Below are 23,225 nucleotides of genomic sequence, written 5' to 3'. Positions count from 1 at the left end.
CGAAAGGCGTACAGGTTTGCAGGTGAATTGGCTTGGTATAAATGTCAATTGTCCCTAGTGTGTGTAGGGTAGTGTTAATGTGCGGGGATCACTGGTCGGTGCAGACTCAGTGGGCTGAAGGGCCTGTTTCCGCGCTGTATCTCTAAACTAAATAAATTGGCTGCAGGATCATTTGAGCTGAAGCATATTCTTCAGACTGGTCTGTGGCCTTTAGTTTGGACTGCATGATGCACCATCTGAAAACACAAGACTTATTCAGTCTCCCTCACCTCTGAATCTTGGGAGGTCTCTGAATCTCTGGGTGGTCAGTCAAATCTCTGACCTCCACCACGACAAACACAAGAGCAACTGGGACAAGGGAACCAACACATTTCCCTTCTATCTAACACAACTTCATGCAGGAATTTCTTATTGTTGGTGTACGTAAATCCGAGAATTCCCACTCTAACTGTGTGTTGCCTGAGACCATTAACCTGTGATGCTGCTGCAAATATTGTACCTGTAACCTCACTGTCCTTCAGTATGTGACAACTGAATTTGACTTGGAACTGCACCGTGGAGGCCACTCCCTTCTAAAGACTGCAGCCGTGTTAATAAGCCACTATCTTCTGTGCTAAAATGGGATGCTTGTAACTTTGTCGTTGCCCTTTAGTTGGTGACTCTTTGCATACCCTGGGAGTGCAGGGCAAAGGATATCACTGTGACTTGATACATGTGACTATAAAGTGTCATTAATTCATTCTGAAAAACAAAGAGGTTGATACTGTGTGTGCCCATTGGTACATAAATCACTCAATATATCGGCCCCAGGATTTTGTGGCAGGTTTAACTCACAAGTACGCAATAGACCCTGGAAGCCCAGGTGATGGTCAGTCTCTATGTTTGTGAGGCTTACAGCAATGCTGATACAAAGAGGGCTCTGCCCGAGCCGGCTGCCTGCCCCTTGCCCGGGGTTACGTCCACGCGGGGTGGTGTTATAGAGGGACAACGCACTGTTCACGGGCACCCTGGGGGGTTTCCGGGACCGCTGGGCACCACGGGGGGGGTGGAATGTACCCTTGACAAGGATCGTAACATAGTTGTTTGATACTCAGTATATTTGATATTTAAGAGTATTTGTTTTACTTTGTACTATGGTGGTGGGTTTGTTTGGATTGTTTTGTATTGCACATATTATCCTGTATTTATTGATTAAATCTATTTTTGGTTAAAAAAAAGTGCTGATACAAATTACCCAGCGATGTGTGACAATTTGCCATTCACAGGATGTTGTGTCCATACCACTGCTGCTGCTTCTTAAAGAAAACATACTCTTGCTGGCACTTGTCTAGTTAAATTCTTGGGTAGATGACATAGAAATACTCAGAGGAAGCTGACGGACTCTGGGATTCAGCGGGAGAGGGTGGATTTCTCTGACTGTTACTCTGAGGCACAGTGCATGTTGTAGGCTGAAGATAGACACAAAGCGCTGGAGTAACTCAGCGGGTCAGGCAGCATCTCTGGAGATAAGGAATAGGTGACGTTTTGGGTCGCGACCCTTCTTCAGACTTCACTCTTCATGTTGTAACCTAATGGCATCCAATACGAGTTTTCCCAAATCCATGACAATATTGTCAATAGGCACAATGATACACAAAAAAGTAAATACATTGCAAATGACACCAGCTTTCCAATTGATTTTAAACCTGCATTGGTTTGGACAAACATGCAAATGGTAAAACAATGGTCAATGCTGGCTTTGTCAATGAAAGTCACATCTCAAAATATCTTAATTTACGGACAAATTACTACATTACTTCCACATAGAAACCTTCACTTGATCTCCCTGGAAGTTATTTCCGATGAGTACAAGTTTCCATTTGAACAGTTTCATGAAACGAAACAAATATTTTTTGAACCAAAGATAGACACAACATGCTGGAGTAACTCAGCGAATCAGGCATCATCTCTGGAGAAATGGAAGAGCTGATCTTTCACCTACCAACTAACAATGATATATCTTCTATATTTTCCTTGATCCACATCTCCTTTGATATCTCATTTTCACACCTTACACTTCCTTATACCTGTGTCACCCTCACCCCCGACTCTCAGTCTGAAGAAGGGTCTCGACCCTAAACGTCACCCATTCCTTTTATCCATGGATGCTGCTTGACCCGCTGAGTTACTCCAGCGTTTTATGTCTATCTTCAGTTTCTTCCTACACAGGTGATGTTTTGGGTCGAGACCCTTCTTCAGATTGCCTCCTCTCCAGAGATGCTGCCTGACCCTCTGACTTACTCCAGGATTTTAGTGTCTATCTTCAGTGTAAACCAGCATCTGCAGTTCCTTCCTGACAGTCTGTAGTCAGTGGGGCTAAATACTTGCACTTTAATTCTCTCAGGGCTGAATAAAATGTAAATGCAATAAGACACCAATAACATGGCACCCTGCGGATATTAGTGGTGCTGCAGATTTAATGGATGTTCTCCTATTAATACCTGGTCATATATTTAATTCACTTTTGGTTTTAGATGTGAAATAGTTGTAAAATAAATCTTCCAGTGTGCTGGTCAGTTTGAAGGGGTTTACGGAATCAAAGTCAAATAGAGTCATAGATACAGTACAGAAACAGGCCAATCAAGGTGCCCTATCTAAGAGTCCCATTTACCTGTATTTCATCCATATCCCTCGAAGCCTTTCCTATCCATGTCTCTGTCCAAGTGTCTTTTAATTGTTGTTATTGTGCCTGCCTCAACTCCCTCCTCTGGCAGCTCGTTCCATACACTCACCACCCTCTGTGTGGAAAAAGTTGCTCCTCTGGTTCTTTTTAATTCTTCCCCTCTCACCTTAAACCTCGGTCCCTTGGTTCTTGATTTCCCCAATCCTGGGAAAAACCTTCTGTGCACACACCCTATCTAATGCCGTGTTTTTGTATACCGCGTAAGATCAACCCTCAGCAACCTGTACTCCAGGGATTGAAGTCCTACCTACCCCAACCTCTCCCTATACCCGAGACCCTTGAGTCTTAGCAATAACCATGTACATTTAATGAACTCTTGAGATGTCTGGACATTGTGGAGCAGATTGCTGGTGTTTTATGATACGTCACGATGGGATTTTTAGACCTTAAGGTTGAGTGAACAAATAATATTTCCTATCCTTTGACAACATAAGGCAATCCAAGAGCCTGAATTACTCATTGACCACTTGCGCGCGGTGATGCCTCCGTTAGTGGCAGGAAGGAATGCTTGTCCTGTGGAACGCAAATGTGAAGAAGGGCCTCGACCCGAAACGTCACCTATTCCTTTTCTCCAGAGATGCTGCCTGACCCGCTGAGTGAGCCACAGCTTTTTGTGGCTATCCTCGGTTTAAACCAGCATCTGCAGTTCCTTCTTAGTAGGTTAATTGGCCTCTGTAAATTGCCCCTAGTGTGTAGGGAGTGGACAAAAAAGCGGGATGAACTAGTGCAAACAGGGTCGGTATGGATTCAGTGGGCCAAAGGGCCTGTTTCCAGGATGTCTCTTTCAATTTAAAACAAATCACTATTCAATACACAGTGAGGCCTTTGGCAAAAATATTCGTATAAACCTGGTGATATTTGTGTGCGGACAACACAGCTCTCATTCTAGGCCAAAGGATTAATTCTAGCAAGCAGGCCGAACTGAAAGCTTTGAGGAAAACCTTGCATATTCGAAAGTCAAAGGTTTGGGGATTTGACAGTAAATTAAGGTGATGAAGTTAGGAGGCGTTTGTTGTGCTTGGGCAAGACTGTTTCCTGGGGAGAATTGTCAAAGATGCAAACAATGAGTATTTACTCAGGCCTGTTCATATTTATGCTGACACTTTATGAAGCCTGCCAGAGATTAAACCCATTCTGATGTCTGATTGGCATTGTTGAACCCAACTAATAGATTCATTGATAATGTTTAGTGCAGACTAACAAATCTACAAGTTTAATAAAGAGACTGTTACAAAACTGAACAGGTTGGGACACTTTATTGGAAACTGAAAAGGTTGATAAATGATCAGATTATGAGGGAGTTGATAGGATTTTTTCATCTTGGAGCCAAAATAAAATTGCAAGCTATAAATATTACTTCTATGAGCGTATTTTATAAGTATTAAATGGGAAAGTTATTTTAACAGGAGGGTATAATAGACCCATAGAGCATAGAAAGAGACCCTTCGGCCCAACTCATCCATGCTGACCTGGATGCCCTATCCAAGCTAGCCCCATTTGCTTGCAATTGGCCCATATCCCTTTAACCATTTACTGTCCACATACCTGTCTTTTAGATGCTGTTGTGCATGAAAGAACTGCAGGTGCAGGTTTAAATCGAAGGTAGACACAAAATGCTGGAGTAACTCAGCGGGACAGGCAGCATCTCAGCAGGCCAGGTACAAGGAATGGGTGACGTTTATGGTTGAGACCCTTCTTCAGTTGTACTAGTACCTGCCACAAATACCTCCTCTGGCAGCTCATTACATGAACCCATCTGGTGAGAATATGATACTCGTCAGAGTCATCACCATCTTCATTAACCGCATTGAGTTAAAGGCACGTGGTTAAAAAGAGGAAGCATTAAGAGAATGCTTCTCCTTCCCGCCCCCCCCACCTCCACATCAGTCTGAAGAAGGGTCTCGACCCGAAACGTCACCTATTCCTTCGCTCCATAGATGCTGCCTCACCCGCTGAGTTTCTCCAGCATTTTTGTCTACCTTCGATTTTTCCAGCATCTGCAGTTCCTTCTTAAACAAGCAGGAAGAGAAGATAACGGGGAGGTAGGTAACTGGTTTGTTTGTCACAAAGTAATATTATTGTTTTTATTAATATTGCATAGGGTGGATGTGGTTTTAGATTAATAAATGATTTAAATGTTTTCCAATTCTGAGGCGTGAATTGGGTTGAAAGGATGCTAGAGGCTATAAAAAAAAGTTAAATAAATTAAGCGGTAGAGTTGCTGCCTCACAGCAGCAGAGACCTGGGTTCGATCCTGACTACGGGTGCTGTCTGTACAGAGTTTATACGTTCTCTCCGTGACCTGCGTGGGTTTTCTCCAGGTGCTCCAGTTTCCACCCACACTCCAAAGACGTACAGATTTGTAGGTTAATTGGCTTGGTATAATTGTAAATTATCCCCAGTGTGTGTAGGATAGTGTTAGTGTGCGAGGAACACTAGTCGGAGCGGACACGTTGGGACGAAGGGCTTGTTTCCGTGCTGTTTCTCTAAAAAAACTAAAAAGCCCTGTATCTCCAAACCAAGCTAAAACTAGTACTTCACCGATTCAATATCTTTCACTATTATTTCAACTAATTTAATTTTGAGGTAATATGTCATGCTAAAAAGAAGGATCTGCCATGTGTGTTTTAGCATTTACACTGCAGCACAATCCATGGCAACTTACAGACGCTGTTCCCAGTCTGTGACACAAACGAAATGATAAGCACTAGATGGTTCCGTTATCATTTCAATCTGTTAACATCAGCTGCCTGTTGAACTGGCCAAAGCTCTTTTCTGGCTCCAGAAATGGAGAGATTGATTTATTTGGAAGTCATCTTGACCTCGAATATGATTTCCCCCAGTGTTTACAATGATTTATTTTGAAAAGTGTTAAATTATATGTCCACTGCATATGATAAATGATCATTTTTAAGCGTGAATTTCATTCAGTCGATTTTACCTGGCTAGTCATGTTCATCGTTTTCAAGAGAGAGTTAGATTTAGCTCTTAGGGCCAACAGAATCAAGGGATATGGGAAGAAGTCAGGAACAGGGTACTGATTCTGGATGATCAGCCATGATCATATTGGATGGTGGTGCTGGCTCGAAGGGCCGAATGGCCTACCCCTGCACCCATTTTCTATGCTTCTAAATGTGAGGTTATCCATTTTGGTGGCAAAAACAGGAAAGCAGACTATTATCTAAATGGTGGCCGACTAGGAAAAGGGGAGATGCAGCGAGACCTGGGTGTCATGGTACACCAGTCATTGAAAGTGGGCATGCAGGTGCAGCAGGCAGTGAAGAAAGCGAATGGTATGTTAGCTTTCATAGCAAAAGGATTTGAGTATAGGAGCAGGGAGGTTCTACTGCAGTTGTACAGGGTCTTGGTGAGACCACACCTGGAGTATTGCGTACAGTTTTGGTCTCCAAATCTGAGGAAGGACATTATTGCCATAGAGGGAGTGCAGAGAAGGTTCACCAGACTGATTCAGGACTGTCTTATGAAGAAAGACTGGATAGACTTGGTTTATACTCGCTAGAATTTAGGAGATTGAGAGGGGATCTTATAGAAACTTATAAAATTCTTAAGGGGTTGGACAGGCTAGATGCAGGAAAATTGCTCCCGATGTTGGGGAAGTCCAGGACAAGGGGTCACAGCTTAAGGATAAAGGACCTTTAGGACCGAGATAAGAAAAACAATTTTCACACAGATTGGACTTGCGGGAAATATGGCCCAGGTTTACAGCCAGCGCGGAGAAGCAGCTCTGGTGTCCCGTCAGTCCAGGCAGGGCTGTAGGTTAACCTGGCGAGACAGGCAGAGTTGAGCTGCATTTAGCGCTGGATTGAGCCTCCGAAGCCCCGCGCGTGCGTGTGAGTGTGCGCATGCGCGCGTGGCCGCCAAGAAATTGTGTCCCTTCTGTCCCCCGGTCCCCTCCATATTTTGATAGCGATTTCCATGCCTGTTGGTCGGTGTGGGCTAGCTGGGCTGAAGGGCCTGTTCCCACATTACATCACTCTATGACTGTAGTCAATATCCCAAATCATCCACTACCAGCCACACAGAGGCCAATCTCATTACTGAATGGATACACATTTTAGCATCACATAACTTGGATCTAAATCCTTCATTTAACAGTGCAAATACAGTTGGATATATAAAGTTACCAGGTCACATTAAGGTTTGCACACTTTTTTAATTATCTGGTAAATGCAACTTTCTAAATGGGGAGCCACATTTGAAGGGTGGATAGTCAGAGTAATGGCTGTATCAGAGTAACACTGCTTCTCCATCTCATCGTCCCTCTCAGGCCACTCTCTCAGAGAATTGTACTTACCCACATATCACTGCTGTTAACGGTGGGCGGTGCGACCGACGTTGCAGCGGCCTCTGCAGTCTGTCTGTCTGTTTAAAATTTTTATTTTTGTCCCGTTGAATGTATAGTTTGTCGTGGTTTTTATATTGTTTTTAGCTGTGTATATGTGGGGGGAAACTTTTAATCTCTTCCCTGTACAGGAGACCCGACCTTTTCCCTGTCGGGTCTCCGTTATCGTTGGGGCCTAGCACCGTGGAGCGGCCTCCAACCGGAACGACCTAGGGCTCCAGTCGCGGAGCCTGCGGACTCACCATCGTGGAGCTGGCCGGCCTCGGAGTGTGGGGAGATGTGGTGGTGCGCTGCTGCGACCCGACCTTGGAGCTTCGGAGGCTCCAGCCGCAGGCCCGGTGGACGGTGACATCGGGAGCTCGCGGGTCCCTGGTGGGAGACCGCTTTTCGGAGCTCCCGCAACGGCAACTTCTCCCGCCCGAGTTGCGGGGTTGAAAATGACCCGGAGCGGGGCCTTACATCGCCCGGCACGGCTTTAACGGCCGCGGGACTTGCAATCGCCCGCGAAGGCTTTAACATCGGGAGAAGAATGGAAGACAGGGGAGAGACAATGACTTTGCCTTCCATCACAGTGAAGAGGAGATTCACTGTGAAGGATGTTTGTGTAAATTGTGTTGGTTTTGTGTCTTGGTTCTTTTCTTGTTGTATGGCTGCAGAAACCAAATTCCGTTTGAACTTCATTTGAGGTTCAAATGACAATAAATAATTGTATAATATATAATAATACTTTTGCTACATTCAACTTAATAAATACAAGTGCAGGGAAGTGTCACAAAAGTTGAATCAGTTTTCATTATCCCATCCCAGGGGTGTCAGAGGTTATGGGGAGAAGGCAGGAGAATGGCATTAGGAGGGAGAGATAGATCAGCCATGATTGAATGGCGGAGTAGACTTGATGGGCTGAATGGCCCAATCCCTCAATTCTTGCTATTGAGGGAGTGCAGCGCAGTGTACTGTGAGAATGGAGCAGCTGGGCTTGTATACTTTGGAGTTTAGAAGGATGAGAGGGTATCTTATTGAAACATATAAGATTATTAAGGGTTTGGACACGCTAGAGGCAGGAAACATGTTCCTGATGTTGGGGGAGTCCAGAACCAGGGGCCACAGTTTCAGAATAAGGGGTAAGCCATTTAGAGCGGAGATGAGGAAACTTCTTCACCCAGAGAGTGGTGAGTCTGTGGAATTCTCTGCCTCAGAGGGCGGTGGAGGCTGGTTCTCTGGATACTTTCAAAAGAGAGCTAGATATGACTCTTAAAGACAGGGGACTCGGGGAATATGGGGAGAAGGCAGGAACGGGGCACTGATTGGGGATGATCAGCCGTGATCACATTGAATGGCGGTGCTGGCTGGAAGGGCCGAATGGCCTACTCCTGCACCTATTGTCTATTGTCTATAATCTGGCTCCTATCACTTATGAAGCCAGGTAAATACTTAAAAATTAAACCTTTGGTCATTAAGTATCAGCTTTTCACCCGGTAAATAAAAGTGAAATAAATACACATTGTATGGTCATAAGGTCATAAAGAATAGGAGTAGAATTAGGCCATTCGGTCCATCAAGTCTACTCCACCATTCAATCATGGCTGATCTATCTCTCCCTCCTAACCCCATTCTCCTGCCTTCTCCACATAACCCCCGACACCCATACTAATCAAAGTCATAAGGTCATAAGGAATAGGAGTAGAATTAGGCCATTCGGTCCATCAAGTCAACTCCTTGATTAAATCATGGCTGATCCATCTCCCGCTCCTCACCGCATTCTCCTGCCTTCTCCCAGATCTGCTCACACGCGTGTACGTACTGATCAAGACTTTGTCCTGAAGCTACTGTCTGTGTGGAGTTGGACCAAGCAGCCGAGGGAGGGGGAGGGGGGGGTTCAGCACCACATGAGGCGATGGCATTGTCAGGTGCCCCAGACTAGCGGCTGAGTTGCATCGCACTCGGGCTAGTGATCAGCTCGTCACTGCACGGGCCAGTCAGCAGCTCCTTCAACGTTTCATTCAGGTCCTTGCTGAAGACGGACGCAAAGTCTGCGCTCATGTAGCCGTGGTTGGTCGGCTCCGTCTGGAAGGAGCTGATTACTTCCTGCACCCACTTCAGTTCCGCCGAGATCTCCTGCTGGAGAGACTCAAAATGACCCTTCAGTTCAGCATACTTCCCGTCCACTGCGTTGAGCGTGCTGTTCATGCCTTTGATCTCGTTCTGGAGCTGCTTCTTCCTGGACTCAGCTTTGCGATATTCATACCTTATCTGGGATAGATCATGCCGGACACTTTCGTTCTCCTCCTTGTACCAGCATTCCTTTTCATTGTAAATTGAGATGAGGGCATCAATGTCTTCCTGGAGAGAATCATTTGCTGATGTGAGATTGCTGAATGAGGTCTCCATCCCACACAGGTCCTCCACCACTCTGGCGAACCTCTCAAAGTTGACGTAGGTGTTATTCGGCGGCATGCTGGAGTGTGACTTAATGGTGTATTCCTTCAAGCGCTTGGTCTTTAACTGCCTGCGCACCTGCTTCTTGCTCTCTCTGCTCTTCTGTCCCTCTGCCTGGTGAGTCTTCGATGGGGCAGATGGAAGAGTTTAAGATTATTGGGAAGCAAGGTGAGGTCGGGGACACAGCGGGAACAATCTGGATGCAGTGATGCGAGCAACTCCAGCATTCTGCAGCCACTGGGGTTAGCGCCACTCCACACAGCTTTGCACTGTCAACGGTTGTGCAAGAGACACACAACACCACACTTCAAACCACACTCACTACTCACTCTGCATGCACACCTGTGGTATTAGTTTGCTGTGCCGTGTGTGATATGAATTAGAATTTCAGTCATTTTCCTTGTTACAGTTTGAAATAACGGCCGCATGTAATGCAGTGGTTCACTTCATTAGGCAGCACAGTGGTGCAGCGGTAGAGTTGCTGTCGTGCCTGAGATCATCGGCTGCCGGCATTTTTCCCACTCCAGTTATTTTTCCCCACTCTTACTACAGTCAGCCTGAAGAAAGGTCCCGACCTGGAACATCACCTATCCATGTCCTCTACAGATGCTGCCTGACTTGCTGAGTTCCTCCAGCACTTTGTGTATTTTGCTCAAGATTCCAGCATCTGCAGTTCCTCGTGTCTACGTTCTGCAGGGCATATTGGCAACTGCTGCTCACCAATCTCACACTCACGCAACTTCAGGCAGTTGTGGAAAAGTGCAAGCACTCACAATCTCTTACCAACTGCTGGACGAAAGCAACCAGATGTTGGTCCCCTTATGCCCCAGTCCCACTTAGGAAACCTGAACGGAAACCTCTGGAGACTTTGCACCCCACCCAAGGTTTCCGAGTGGTTCCCGGAGGTTGCAGGTGGTTGCCGGAGGTTGCAGGTAGTGGAAGCAGGTAGGGAGACTGACGAAAACCTCCGGGAACCGCACGGAAACCTTGGGTAGGGTGCAAAGTCTCCAGAGGTTTCCGTTCAGGTTTCCTAAGTGGGACAGGGGCATTAGACAGCACTGAGTATAGAAGTTGGGAGGTCATGTTGCAGTTGTATAAGACGTTGGTGAGCACATTTAGAGTAGTGTGTTCAGTTCAGGGCACCATGTTATAAGGAAAGATATTGTCAAACTTGAAAGGGTTCAGAAAATATTTATGAGGATGTTGCCAGGACTGGAGGGTGTGAGCTATAGGGAGAGGTTGAGTAGACTAGGTCTCTATTCCATGGAGCGTAGGAGGATGAGGGGCGATCTTATAGAGGTGTATAAAATCATGAGAGGAATAGATCAGGTAGATGCACAGAGTCTCTTGCCCAGAGTAGGTGAATCGAGGACCAGTGGACAAAGGTTCAAGGTGAAGGGGAAAAGTATTCACTAGGAATCTGAGGGGTAACTTTTCCACACAAAGGGTTGTGGGTGTATGGAACGAGCTGCAAGATGAGGTAGTTTAGGCTGGGACTATCCCATCGTTTAAGAAAGTTAGACAGGTACATGAATAGGACAGGTTTAGAGGGATATGAACCAAATGCAGGCAGATGGGACTAGTGTAGATGGGACATGTTGGCTGGTGTGGGCAAGTTGGGCTGAAGGGCCTGTTTCCACACTGTATCACTCTATGACTAGTGTAGATGGGACATGTTGGTTGGTGTGGGCAAGTTGAGCTGAGGGGCCTGTTTCCACATTGTATCACTCTATGACTCTAATAGATGGTCCACTTAGATAGCACTGGTGGGGTTCATTCACAAGGTGCTGCAAGGCACAGCAGGAGAATGGTGCCTCTGAACAGCACCACAACTACATGGGTTGATGCCACCACTGAACTGCTCCATGTCCTTGTCGCAAATGCCAATGGTGCTACTGTGCTGCCTCCTTCCCCAATCCTCTGAATGCCAGGAGCATTCAACATGAATGAATCCTGTCTCCAGGAAGGGTCTGCTGAACTTTGTTGCAGAATCAGCCATGCATTTCAGCTGATACGCTGCTCTCCTCGCATATGGCAACTTGCCCAATGTTGTGTTACAATGCAATAAATTGTTGTGAATATCAACTTGAATTCTATCACCGAAACTTCTATATGGTTTGGAAAACCTTTGGGATGTTTTGGAATACCTTGGAAAACTGGAATACGGCTTAGAACAGGACAACACATGAAATACAAACATCACCTTCAATTTTAAGAACAATTCAGTGAGTAAAGTTCATGCAGAATTACAACATTAAAATCACTGCACTTTTTTCAAAACATGCATGTTAATACATAGTCAGTCAGATAACAATGACACACACATCATAAGAAATTGTGTTAGTGTTAAGACTTACCATTATCCACGGGTGTGAAAGAGCAGCTTTTATGTTGAGTCTTTTCCTAAATAAAACAAATTAGTTTTCAGAATTGGGTCAAAAAATGTACTTGCTAATTAAATCAGGTTTCAAATGAAATAAGACTTATTTCCAAATAAAGTGACATGACATAATACAAATACTGTTAGACTAAGACATAGTCTTTCCATGAAAAGGAAGTTTGGGACTTGCGCACAAATGGGTTCATAAGTCACAGGAGCAGAATTAGACTATTCAGCCCATCGAGTCTACTCAATGGCTTTGATGATCAATAGACAATTTGTGGCTGATCGATCTTTCCCTCTCAACACCATTCTCCCGCCTTACCTGTCCTGCCTTATCTATCCTGTTATTTACTTCCTCAAACAATTCCAACAGATTTGTCAGGCAAGATCTTCCCTTCACAAAACCATGCTGACTTTGGCCTATTTGATCATGTGCTTCGGAGTGCTTGGAAACCTCATCCCTAATAATGGACTCTAAAATCTTACCAACCACTGAAGGCAGGCAAACCGGCCTTTAGTTCCCCCTCTTTCGCTTTGCTCTCTTCCTGAACAAGGGAGTAACATGTGTAATTTTCCAGTCCTCTCCTGACTGGTGATTCTTGAAAGATCACCACTAATGCCGACAATTGTGAAAGCTGCCTCTTTCTTTGCAGCAGGGAGCTGGATTTTGGTGGGACGAGAAATTATCTCGACCCAAAAACGTCATCTATTCCTTCTCTCCAGAGATACTGCCTGCCCCGCTGAGTTACTCCATCATTTTGTGTCTATCTCCGATTGAAACCAGCATCTGCAGTTCTTTCCTACAGATATTATATGTTTGTTTTCTTCATTTATGGGATGTGCACATCTTCTAGAAACAGATATTGATTGCCCGTTGTTAATTGATCTTGAGAAAGTAACAATGAGCGAGATACTTGAGAAACTGCAGTTGTTCTGGTAAATATGCTCCCATAATGTTGTTGAGTAGGGGGTTAGAACACAGTGATGGGGAAGGGCCATAGACAATAGACAATAAATGCAGGAGTAGGCCGTTCGGCCCTTCGAGCCAGCATCGCCATTCAATGTGATCACGGCTGATCATCCCCAATCAGTATTCAAGAAGGAACTGCAGATGCTGGAAAATCGAAGGTACACAAAAAAGCTGGAGAAACTCAGCGGGTGCAGCAGCATCTATGGAGCGAAGGAAATAGGCAACGTTTCGGGCCGAAACCAGAAGGGTTTCGGCCCGAAACGTTGCCTATTTCCTTCGCTCCATAGATGCTGCTGCACCCGCTGAGTTTCTCCAGCTTTTTTGTGTATCCCCAATCAGTACCCCGTTCCTGCCTTCTCCCCATATCCCCTGACTCCGCTATCTTTAAGAGCCCTATCTAGCTTATCTAGCTGTCTTTCCGAGTCAGGATGGTATAATCTGGATGGGAACCAGCATGCGATGAACTATACAGTGAAACTGGCGCGATAGTGCATTGTATCGTTTATTCCTACTGTTCTCATTTCATTCACCAGCTCACAACCATCCACACTGCTAACTTATAGAATCATAGAACAAGGAAACAGGCCCTTCTGCACAACTCTTTAGACTTTAAACTTTAGAGATACAGGGTGGAAACAGGCCCTTCAGCCCAGCGAGTTCATGCCACCCAGAGGTCACCCCAGACAATAGACAATAGGTGCAGGAGGAGGCCATTCGGCCCTTCGAGCCAGCACCGCCAATTGATGTGATCATGGCTGATCATCCCCAATCAGTACCCCGTTCCTACCTTCTCCCCATATCCCCTGACTCCGCTATCTTTAAGAGCCCTATCTAGCTCTCTTTTGAAAGTATCCAGAGATCCGGCCTCCACTGCCCTCTGAGGCAGAGAATTCCACAGACTCATAACTCTCTGTGAGAAAAAGTGTTTCCTCGTCTCCGTTTTAAATGGCTTACTCCTTATTCTGAAACTGTGGCCCCTGGTTCTGGACTCCCCCAACATCGGGAACATGTTTCCTGCCTCTAGCGTGTCCAAACCCTTAATAATATTTTTTGTTTCAATAAGATTCCCTCTCATCCTTATAAACTCAAGAGTATACAAGTCGAGCCGCTCCATTCTCTCAGTATATGACAGTCCCGCCATCCCGGGAACTAACCTTGTAAACCTACGCTGCACTCCCTCAATAGCAAGGTCCTATGCAACTGCAGAAGGACCTCTTTGCTCCTATACTTAACTCCTCTTGTTATATAGGCCAACATGCTATTTGCTTTCTTCACTGCCTGCTGTACCTGCATGGTTACTTTCATTGACTGATGAACAAGGACCCCCAGATCCCACAGATACAACAGCACTAACCTACACATGAGGGACAATTTATAATTTACAGAAGCCAATTAATCTACAAACCTACACGTGTTTGGAATGTGGGAGGAAACTGGAGAAAACCCACGCAATCACAGGGAGAAGGTACAAATTCCGTGCAGACAGCACCCGTGGTCAGGTTTGGACTAGGGTCTCTGCTGCTGTAAGGCAGCAACTCTACTGCTGCGCCACCGTGCCACACTCAACCCTACAGACCAAGTAGATCTGTAAACTTCTTAATTCTGCTAGCCTCCATTCGTCTAATTCAGTGACATATAAGAGGGGATCTTATAGAAACATATAAAATTACTAAGGGATTGGACAGGCTAGATGCAGGAAAAATGTTCCCGATGTTGGGGGAGTCCAGAACCAGTGGTCACAGTTTATGAATAAGGGGTAGGCCATGGTGGCGCAGCGGTAGAGTTGCTGCCTTACAGCGCTTGCAGCGCCGGGGACCCGGGTTCGATCCCGACTACGGGTGCTGTCTGTACGGAGTTTGTACGTTCTCCCCGTGACAGCGTGGGGTTTCTCCGAGATCTTCAGTTTCCTCCCACACTCCCAAGACGTACAGGATTGTAGGTTAATTAGCTTGATGTATGTGTAAACAATTGTCACTGGTGCGTGTGGGATTGTGTTAATGGACGGGGATTGCTGGTTGGCGCAGACTCGGTGTATCTCTAAAATAAAACTTACGACTGAGATGAGGAAAAACATTTTCACCCAGTGAGTTGTGAATCTGTGGAATTCTCTGCCACAAAAGGCAGTGGAGGCCAATATACGCTGGATGTATTCCAGAGAGAGTTGGATTTAGCTCTTTGGGCTAACGGAATCAAGGGATATGGGGAGAAGGCAGGAGATCAGCCATGATCATATGGCGGTTCTGGCTCGAAGGGCTGAATGGCCCATACGTGCACCTATGTTTCTATTATAAACAAGCAGTCTAGCATCAGAGCCCCTGGGAATCAGATGCAAAATAAGCCCTCTAGTCATTAACCAAACCTTTCCTGTTTCCACTTGGATTCCATGGGATTTTACTATCTGATCAGTCTGTCCCATGGAAGTTTTTCCAATGCCTTGCTTGAACCAGTGTGGCCTACATCAACAGGCTGGCCTCGTTGGCCATCCGCCAAATGGCCTCAATAGATCATTCCCTACTCAAACGTGACCTTCCCTAAACATGTCCACAACCTTTCCTCAGGAAATCCAAAGTCTCGGTCACCTGAAGAAGGCACTGAAGGTGAACGTGAAAATATGAAGTCCTAACCCGAAAAAGGTCCTGACCCGAAACGCCATCTATCCATGTTCTCCAGAGATGCTGCCTGACCTGCTGAGTTACTCCAGCATGTTGTGTCTTCCAGAGCGAAATTCAACAGTTCATCTAAAAAGTGCAAGCTGATGAAAGAATGGGTCGACTGGGCTTGTATTCACTGGAATTTAGAAGGATGAGAGGGCATCTTATAGAAACATATAAAATTCTTAAGGGATTGGACAGGGTAGATGCAGGAAAAATGTTGGGGGAGTCCAGAACCACAGTTTAAGAATAAGGGGTAGGCCATTTAGGACTGAGATGAGGAAACACTTTTTTACACAGTGAGGTGTGAATCTGTGGAATTCTCTGCCACAGAAGGCAGTGGAGGCCAATTCACTGGATGTTTTCAAGAGAGAGTTAGACTTAGCTCTTAGGGCTAAAGGAATCGAGGGATATGGGGAAAAAGCAGGAACGGGGTACTGACTGGATGATCAGGTATGATCATATTGAATGGCGATGCTGGCTCGAAGGGCCGAATGGCCTACTCCTGCACCTATTCTCTATGTTTCTACTGTATGTGGTGAACTGTGTGTGTGTGTGGGTCCTGAGGAGAGGGTTGCGGCCGCTGCTAACTTCAACAAGTTCAGCTCACGTTACAATAGTGAAACAGAGATCCTCAGCTCATTCTAGGATAGGTACATACTTGCCTGTATCACACCCAGTCACTGAACAACAGCATGGAAGCGATTGCTTCAAACTGTTGACACCACGAGTAGTAGGAGGAAGCCTGTGTCAGATTCTGCCTGCTCCTGTTCCTCACTGACACGCTCTCTGATCGTACCATGTAGAGTTAGTTGTGGGGTGAAGAGCATTCTCACACCTCCTGCCCTCGCCAATGTTTCAGTTTAGTATCGTTTAGATCAAAGATACAGCGCAGAAACAGGCCCTTCGGCCAACTGAGTCAGCGATGACCAGCGATCCCTGCACACTAACACCATCCTACACACACACACACACACACACACACACACACACACACACACACACACACACGGGACAATTCTTTCACAATTTTACCAAGTCAAATGATCTACAAAGCTGTACGTCTTTGGAGTGTGGGAGGAAACCGGAGATCCCGGAGAAAACCCACGCAGGTCACGGGGAGAACATACAAACTCCGTACAGACAGCACCCGCAGTCAGGATGGAAGCCGGGTCTCTGGCACTTCATTCTTTCACCACAAAGAATGGGCAAGGTCAGGATGGAGTGGATGTGGAGAGGATGTTTCCACTAGTGGGAGAGTCCAGTACCAGAGGTCATAGCCTCCGAATTAAAGGACGGTCCTTTAGGATTTATTTAGTCAGAGGGTGGTGAATCTGTGGAATTAATTGCCACAGGTGGCTATGGAGGCCAAGCCAATGGATATTTTTAAGGCAGAGATAGATAGATTCTTGATTAGATGGGTGTCAGAGGTTACGGGGAGAAGGCAGGAGAATGGGGTTAGAAGGGAGAGATCGATCAGACATGATTGAATGGCGGAGTAGACTTGATGGGCCGAATGGCCTCATTCTGCTCCTATCACTTATGAACTAATGAAACACCTCGGCTGAGCGATTGTGTGTGTCGATGTTGACTGCACAGAGGAATGAATCACACGTTAACCAAATGCCAGTCCTCACCTCGTGTCTTTCACCAGAAGGTTTTTGATGAAATCCTTCGCCAGTTCACTCGTGTGACTGAAGAATTCTTCATCAAATTCGTAGTTCATTGCGGAGATGTTGGCGAGGGTTTCCTGCTTGGTTTCTCCAAGGAAGGGGGAAGCTCCGCTCAACCTGTCCCACAGTGACAAACAAAACTGTTGTAGAAATCTGCAGCATCCTCACCCAAAACCCCAACACATCACATCCTCGCCCTGATCCCAATGTCATAAACATATATAATCATAGAGTGATACAGTGTGTAAACAGGCCCTTCGGCCCAACATGTCCCAGCTGCACTAGTCCCACCTGCCTGCGCTTGGTCCATATCCCTCCAAACCTGTCCTATCCATGTACCTGTCTAACTGGTTCTTAAATGTTGGGATAGTCCCTGCCTCAACTACCTCCTCTGACAGCTCGTTCCATACATCCACCACCCTTTGTGTGGAAAAGTTACCCAGATTCCTATTAAATCCTTTCCCCTTCACCTTGAACCTATGTCCTCTGGTCCTCGATTCCCCTACTCTGGGGAAAAGAGACTCTGTGCATCTACCCGATCTATTCCTCTCATAATTTTATACACCATTATAAGATTCTGATATGTGGTTTAGATGTGGGAATTTTGGACATGTTGCCAGGATGAAACAAAGCGTTTATGTTCAGCGTCCTTGAAGTGTGTTTATTATATTTAGATCGAGGTGAGGTGAGGATCAGACATCAACTGCAATTCAAAAAATATAATCAAAAAAATACTTACAGAATGTAGGTGATCACACCTATGCTCCTGAAAAACACAAAGGTCACTCTTACTATTTGATGAGCAGAGAAAGGACTGATCAATTTGTTATTTTGAGAATTACACATGAGAAACAGGCACTTTGGCCCACCGAGCCACACCATCCACCAATCCCCGTACACTAGCACTATCCTGCACGCTAGGGACAATTTACCACCTTTAACTAAGCCAATTAACCTACGTCTTTGGAGTGTGAGTGGAAAGCGAAGCACCCGGGGAAAACCCACACGGTCACGGGGAGAAGGTACAAACTCCGTACAGACAGCACCCGTAGTCAGGATTGAACCCGGGTCTCTGGGGCTGTGAGGCAGCAACTCTACCGCTGCGCCACCGTGCCACCCCAAATGTTAAGGACATTTTAAGTTTCTCAACCAGAGTTGGAAGTTAAAGACATTCCCCTTCCTCTTTAGAGGTAGATACTCACCACATATCTGCTGGCAGCCCCAGAGGTTCATAATTCACTATTTCTGGAGCTGGAATGTAGACACACACCAGAAAAAAAATCAAAAATATGAAGCAACATAAATGGTATCACTTACTACAGCTGTTATATTTGAGATTGAGATGGATGACGTTTCGGGTCGAGACCCTTCTTCAGACTGAAGAAGGGTCTCGACCCAAAACGTCACCCATCCCTTCTCTGCCTGTCCCGCTGAGTTACTCCAGCATTTTGTGTCTATCTTCGATTTAAACCAGCATCTGCAGTTCCTTCCTACACAATGCATTTTCTAATATACCGTTCTATTTAATGTCATATCTTCCCTGAAAGACATGTGATTTGATAATATACCTAACCTGGAACTGAAATAATGAAATCTTATACCTACCAACAAACTCAGGCGTCCCAAATATGTTTTTAAATTCAACTCCGTCTTCAATTTTGTGAGCAAGGCCAAAGTCTATCAGTTTGATGTGTGGCACAGGTATCTTGTCAAGAAGCATTATATTTTCAGGCTGAAAAGAGAGAGATTTCAGAAGATGAATGGTAAACTGAGCCGCAAGGACAAAACACAATTTAATCACAAACCGTCAACTTGAGGAAGTGCTGACATTCGACAGGAATGTCCACTATTTAGAGTCCCAGAAATTATCAACAACTCATACTGAAGTGTAAAGTCACCTGTATTGTGTACGGGAGGTCTACGAGTGGGATTATGATACATTTACCTCTTTAATTCTGCTTTCATGCAACTTATAATAAAGAACCTTAGAGACATTTTCTCGAGTACATACTTTCATCAATGGTTGGCCCATTGCGGGCAGGATGTGGAGGCTTTGAAAGAACGTAGAGGATGTTTACCAGAATGCTGCCTGGATTAATGGCCATCAGCTACAGGGGGAGATTAGTTTCAGAGATACTGCGCCGAAACAGGCCCTTCGGCCCATCGGGCCCGCGCCGACCAGCGATCCCCGCACATTAACACTATCCTACACCCACTAGGGACAATTTTTACATTTACCAAGCCAATGAACCTACAAACCCATACGTCTTTGGAGTGTGGGAGGAAGACCTTGGATATAAAACCCACGCAGGTCACGGGGAGAACGTACAAACTCCGTACAGACAGCATCCAGAGTCGGGATCGAACCCGGGTCTCCGGCGCTGCATTCGCTGTATGGCAGCGACTCTATCGCTACACCACCGTGACCATTAGATAGACTTGGATTGTTTTCTCTAGAATGGATGAGCGGAGACCCGAAAAAAGTAAATTATGAGAAGCATAGATGTGGTAGACAGTCAGAACATTCAAGGATTGAAATATCAAACACTAGAGAGGGAAAAGTTGAAAGGAGATGTACGGGGTAAGTTTAATTTGTTTACAGAGTGTCTGGATCGTGCTGTCGGAGGTCGTGGTGGAAGCTAATACTACACTGGGCATTAAGGAGACTTTTGGGTAAACACATGGATTTGTAATGAATGGAGGATAATGGATTATGTGCAGGCCATTAAAGGCTGGTCTTAGCATCATGTTAGGCACGGACATTGTGGTCCGGAGAGCCTGTTCCCTCTGCTCTACTGTTCTATATTCCAATGGTATTACTTCATATTTCCTTACGATGAGGTAGGAGGCCATTCGGCCCACTTGGTCTATGCTAGCTCTCAGGGCACTCCCATCTCTGCTATTCCCCCACATTTCCCTATGACCTCAAAAAGAGCACCCAATCTCCCTCTGGCCACTGGCACGACAAGTAAATACAGTGGCCAGTGAGCCAAGCACCCAGTGTATCTGTGGGATGTGGAGGGAAAGCCCAGTGTCCAGGGAAGCACAAAATGCTGGAGTAACTCAGCGGGACAGGCAGCATCTCCGGAGAGAAGGAAGGGGTGACGTTTTGGGTTGAGACCCTTCTTCAGACGTGCGTGTTCTTTAAATAGTGCCATGAGATTATAAACAGTCAGATGAAGTCTCAATCTAAAACTTTATCCCAAGGGCAACCTGCCTCAGAGTCTAGAATACATACTTGTTTTGCACTGAGCTTCAGCTGGGAATGGGACTAATGAGTGTTCCCTGCGAGCTAGCATAGACCTAATGGGTTGAATGACCTCCTTCTGTGTCATAAGGGAGTAAATATATGATATTTGGAGTGGCTTCGGGAGTAAACTTACAGCAGCTTAGAGAGTAAACAGCTTATATTTACTAGAGCACCTTGGTGGGTGGCATGGTGGCGCAGCGGTAGAGTTGCTGCCTTACAGCTCCAGAGACCCGAGTTCGATCCTGACTACGGGTGCTGTCTGTATGGAGTTTGCACGTGACCTACGTGGGTTTGTATCCGGGTGCTTCGATTTTTCTCCCACACTCCAGACATACAGATCTGTTGGTTAATTGGCTTGGTGTAAATGTAAATAGTCCCTAGTGTGTGTAGGATAGGGATCGCTGGCCGGCACGGATTCGGTGGGCCAAAGGGCATGTTTCCGCGCTGTATCTCTACACTAAACTAACGCACTGCTAAAACTGCCTTGGATAAAATAGTTTGCTGAAGATTATGGGTTGGGAACAATAAGAAGAAGAGACAACACATAAAAATATTAAAAGTTATCAAGGATAATATTGATCGATCAATAATGGATCCTACCTTGAGGTCGAAGTGTGCAATGTTCTTGGAATGGAGGTAGTTCACACCATCGAGGATTTGTTTAATAAAAGCTGTCGCTTCCTCTTCACTCAAAGACTCTTTCTGCGCCAGGAAGTCAAAGAGTTCCCCTCCAGAGACCCTTGAAAACAGAGTCAATGACTGTTATAGTGAGTGTTAGACAAGGATCCATCGACTGCTACTTGTACCTTGTGTCACCACTTCCGAAGAGTCCACTGGAAGTTGGACAATTCATACTAGGCAATTTTTACATTTTTCAAGCCAATTAATCTACAATTGTGAAGATGATGTGTTCTTCACACAAAGAAGCACCAATTAGTTTTGTTTAGTTTAGAGATACCACGCAGTAACAGGCCCTTCGGCCCACCGGGTCCGCGCCAACAACAATCCCCGTACACTAACGCTATCCTGCACACACTAGGGACAATTTACAATTATACCGAAGCCAATTAACCTACAGATCTGCACGTCTTTGGAGTGTGGGAGGAAACTGGAGAACCCGGAGGAAACCCACGTAGGTCACGGGGAGAACGTACAAACTCCGTGCAGGCAGCACCCGTAGTCAAGATCGAACCCGGGTATCTGGCGCTGTAAGGCAGCAACTCTACCTCTGCGCCACCGTGCCACCCCATGCATTAGCATGTCCAGTGTGGCCAACACCCTGACAATGGAGACCTTCTCCACCTCTCCAGCAACAGTTGTGTATTGCAGCAAGGTCGGAGATGGCGTCTTTTTTTAGATCGGAGACGAGGAAACACTTTTTCTCACAGAGAGAGGTGAGTCTGTGGAATTCTCTGCCTCAGGGGGCGGTGGAGGCCGGTTGTCTGGATGCTTTCAAGAGAGAGCTAGATTGGGCTCTTAAAAATAGCGGAGTCAGGGGATATGGGGAGAAGGCAGGAATGGGGTACTGATTGGGGATGATCAGCCATGATCACATTGAATGGTGGTGCTGGCTCAAAGGGCCAAATGGCCTACTCCTGCACCTATTGTCTATTGTCTATTTCGGCTGAGGCATTCAGTCAAGATCCTTTCTTCTCTCAATGCCAGATGTCAGATATCTCCGAGACATTATTCCCAAAGAGATAAAGTTGAGCTCCCTCTCCGACCATTATTCCTCTGTCAATGTCCCAAAGAATCAGCTTGCTTGGTCATTACCACATCACTGCTAATGGAGACACAAGGAACCTACAATAGGCAATAGGTGCAGGAGTAGGCCATTCGGCCCTTCGAGCCAGCACCGCCATTCACTGGCTGATCATCCCCAATCAGTATCACATACCTGCCTTCTCTGGAAACACTCAATAGGTCTAGCATCATCTGCAAGACACACACGCATACATACATACATAAATACACACACACACACATATACACACACACACACACACGCACAAATACACACACACACGCACACACAAACACACACACACGTAAAATTACACACACACACACACTTACATACGCACACACACACGCACACACAAACACACACATGTAAAATCACATACACACACACACATATACACACACATATACACACACATATACACACACATATACACACACATATACACACGCATATACAAACACATACACACATACATACACACACGCGCACGGACACACATACACAGACACACGCACACACAGACACAGAGACACACACAGACACACACACACACAGGCACAGGCATGGCGATACACACACTGACACAGAGACACACACAGAAATGGAGGCACAAAGACTCAGGTGCGTGCACGCAAGCGTGCACACACACACACACACACACACACACACACACACACACACACACACACACACACACACACACACACACACACACACACACACACACACACACACACACACACACAGACAGGTCAATTACCATTTTATTATTTGCAAGTAGGATGACAGAATGTTCCCAAAGTAAACACCACACAACAATGATAGAATCCACTAGGGGGCGCAATGATTTTAAATGGATAATACATGTCAACTAGGTACAAGTTCTCGGAGCAGAATTAGGCCATTCGGCCCATCAAGTCTACTCTGCCCTTCAATCTTGCCTGATCTATCGCTCCCTCTCACCCCCATTTTCCTGGCTTCTCCCTATATCCCCTGACACCCTTAAGGGCCTGTCCCACTTACGTGATTT

General features: G+C 45.9%; 1 protein-coding gene across 2 annotated transcripts in view; it reads right to left on the bottom strand.

The window, feature by feature from the left end:
• Nucleotides 1-23,225, bottom strand: part of dapk2 (death associated protein kinase 2) — a 131,164-nt gene that overhangs the window by 11,046 nt on the left and 96,893 nt on the right. The window contains exons 4-10 of one of the 2 annotated variants that reach the window (XM_033015033.1): nt 21,049-21,187; nt 18,804-18,930; nt 18,401-18,449; nt 17,938-17,964; nt 17,163-17,315; nt 11,879-11,924; nt 8,830-9,644 (exon numbers count right to left, since the gene is read on the bottom strand). In XM_033015033.1, the coding sequence (XP_032870924.1) occupies nt 9,003-9,644; nt 11,879-11,924; nt 17,163-17,315; nt 17,938-17,964; nt 18,401-18,449; nt 18,804-18,930; nt 21,049-21,187 (1,183 nt within the window). In that variant the 3' untranslated portion in view covers nt 8,830-9,002. Of the gene's footprint in view, nt 1-8,829; nt 9,645-11,878; nt 11,925-17,162; nt 17,316-17,937; nt 17,965-18,400; nt 18,450-18,803; nt 18,931-21,048; nt 21,188-23,225 lie in introns of those variants that run through there. The other variant, XM_033015034.1, reaches the window with a different exon arrangement.

This window comes from Amblyraja radiata, chromosome X (genome assembly GCF_010909765.2).
Source record: "Amblyraja radiata isolate CabotCenter1 chromosome X, sAmbRad1.1.pri, whole genome shotgun sequence".
In the NCBI taxonomy this organism is placed as follows: Eukaryota; Metazoa; Chordata; class Chondrichthyes; order Rajiformes; family Rajidae; genus Amblyraja; species Amblyraja radiata.
This window is presented reverse-complemented; position numbering and strand designations above follow the sequence as displayed.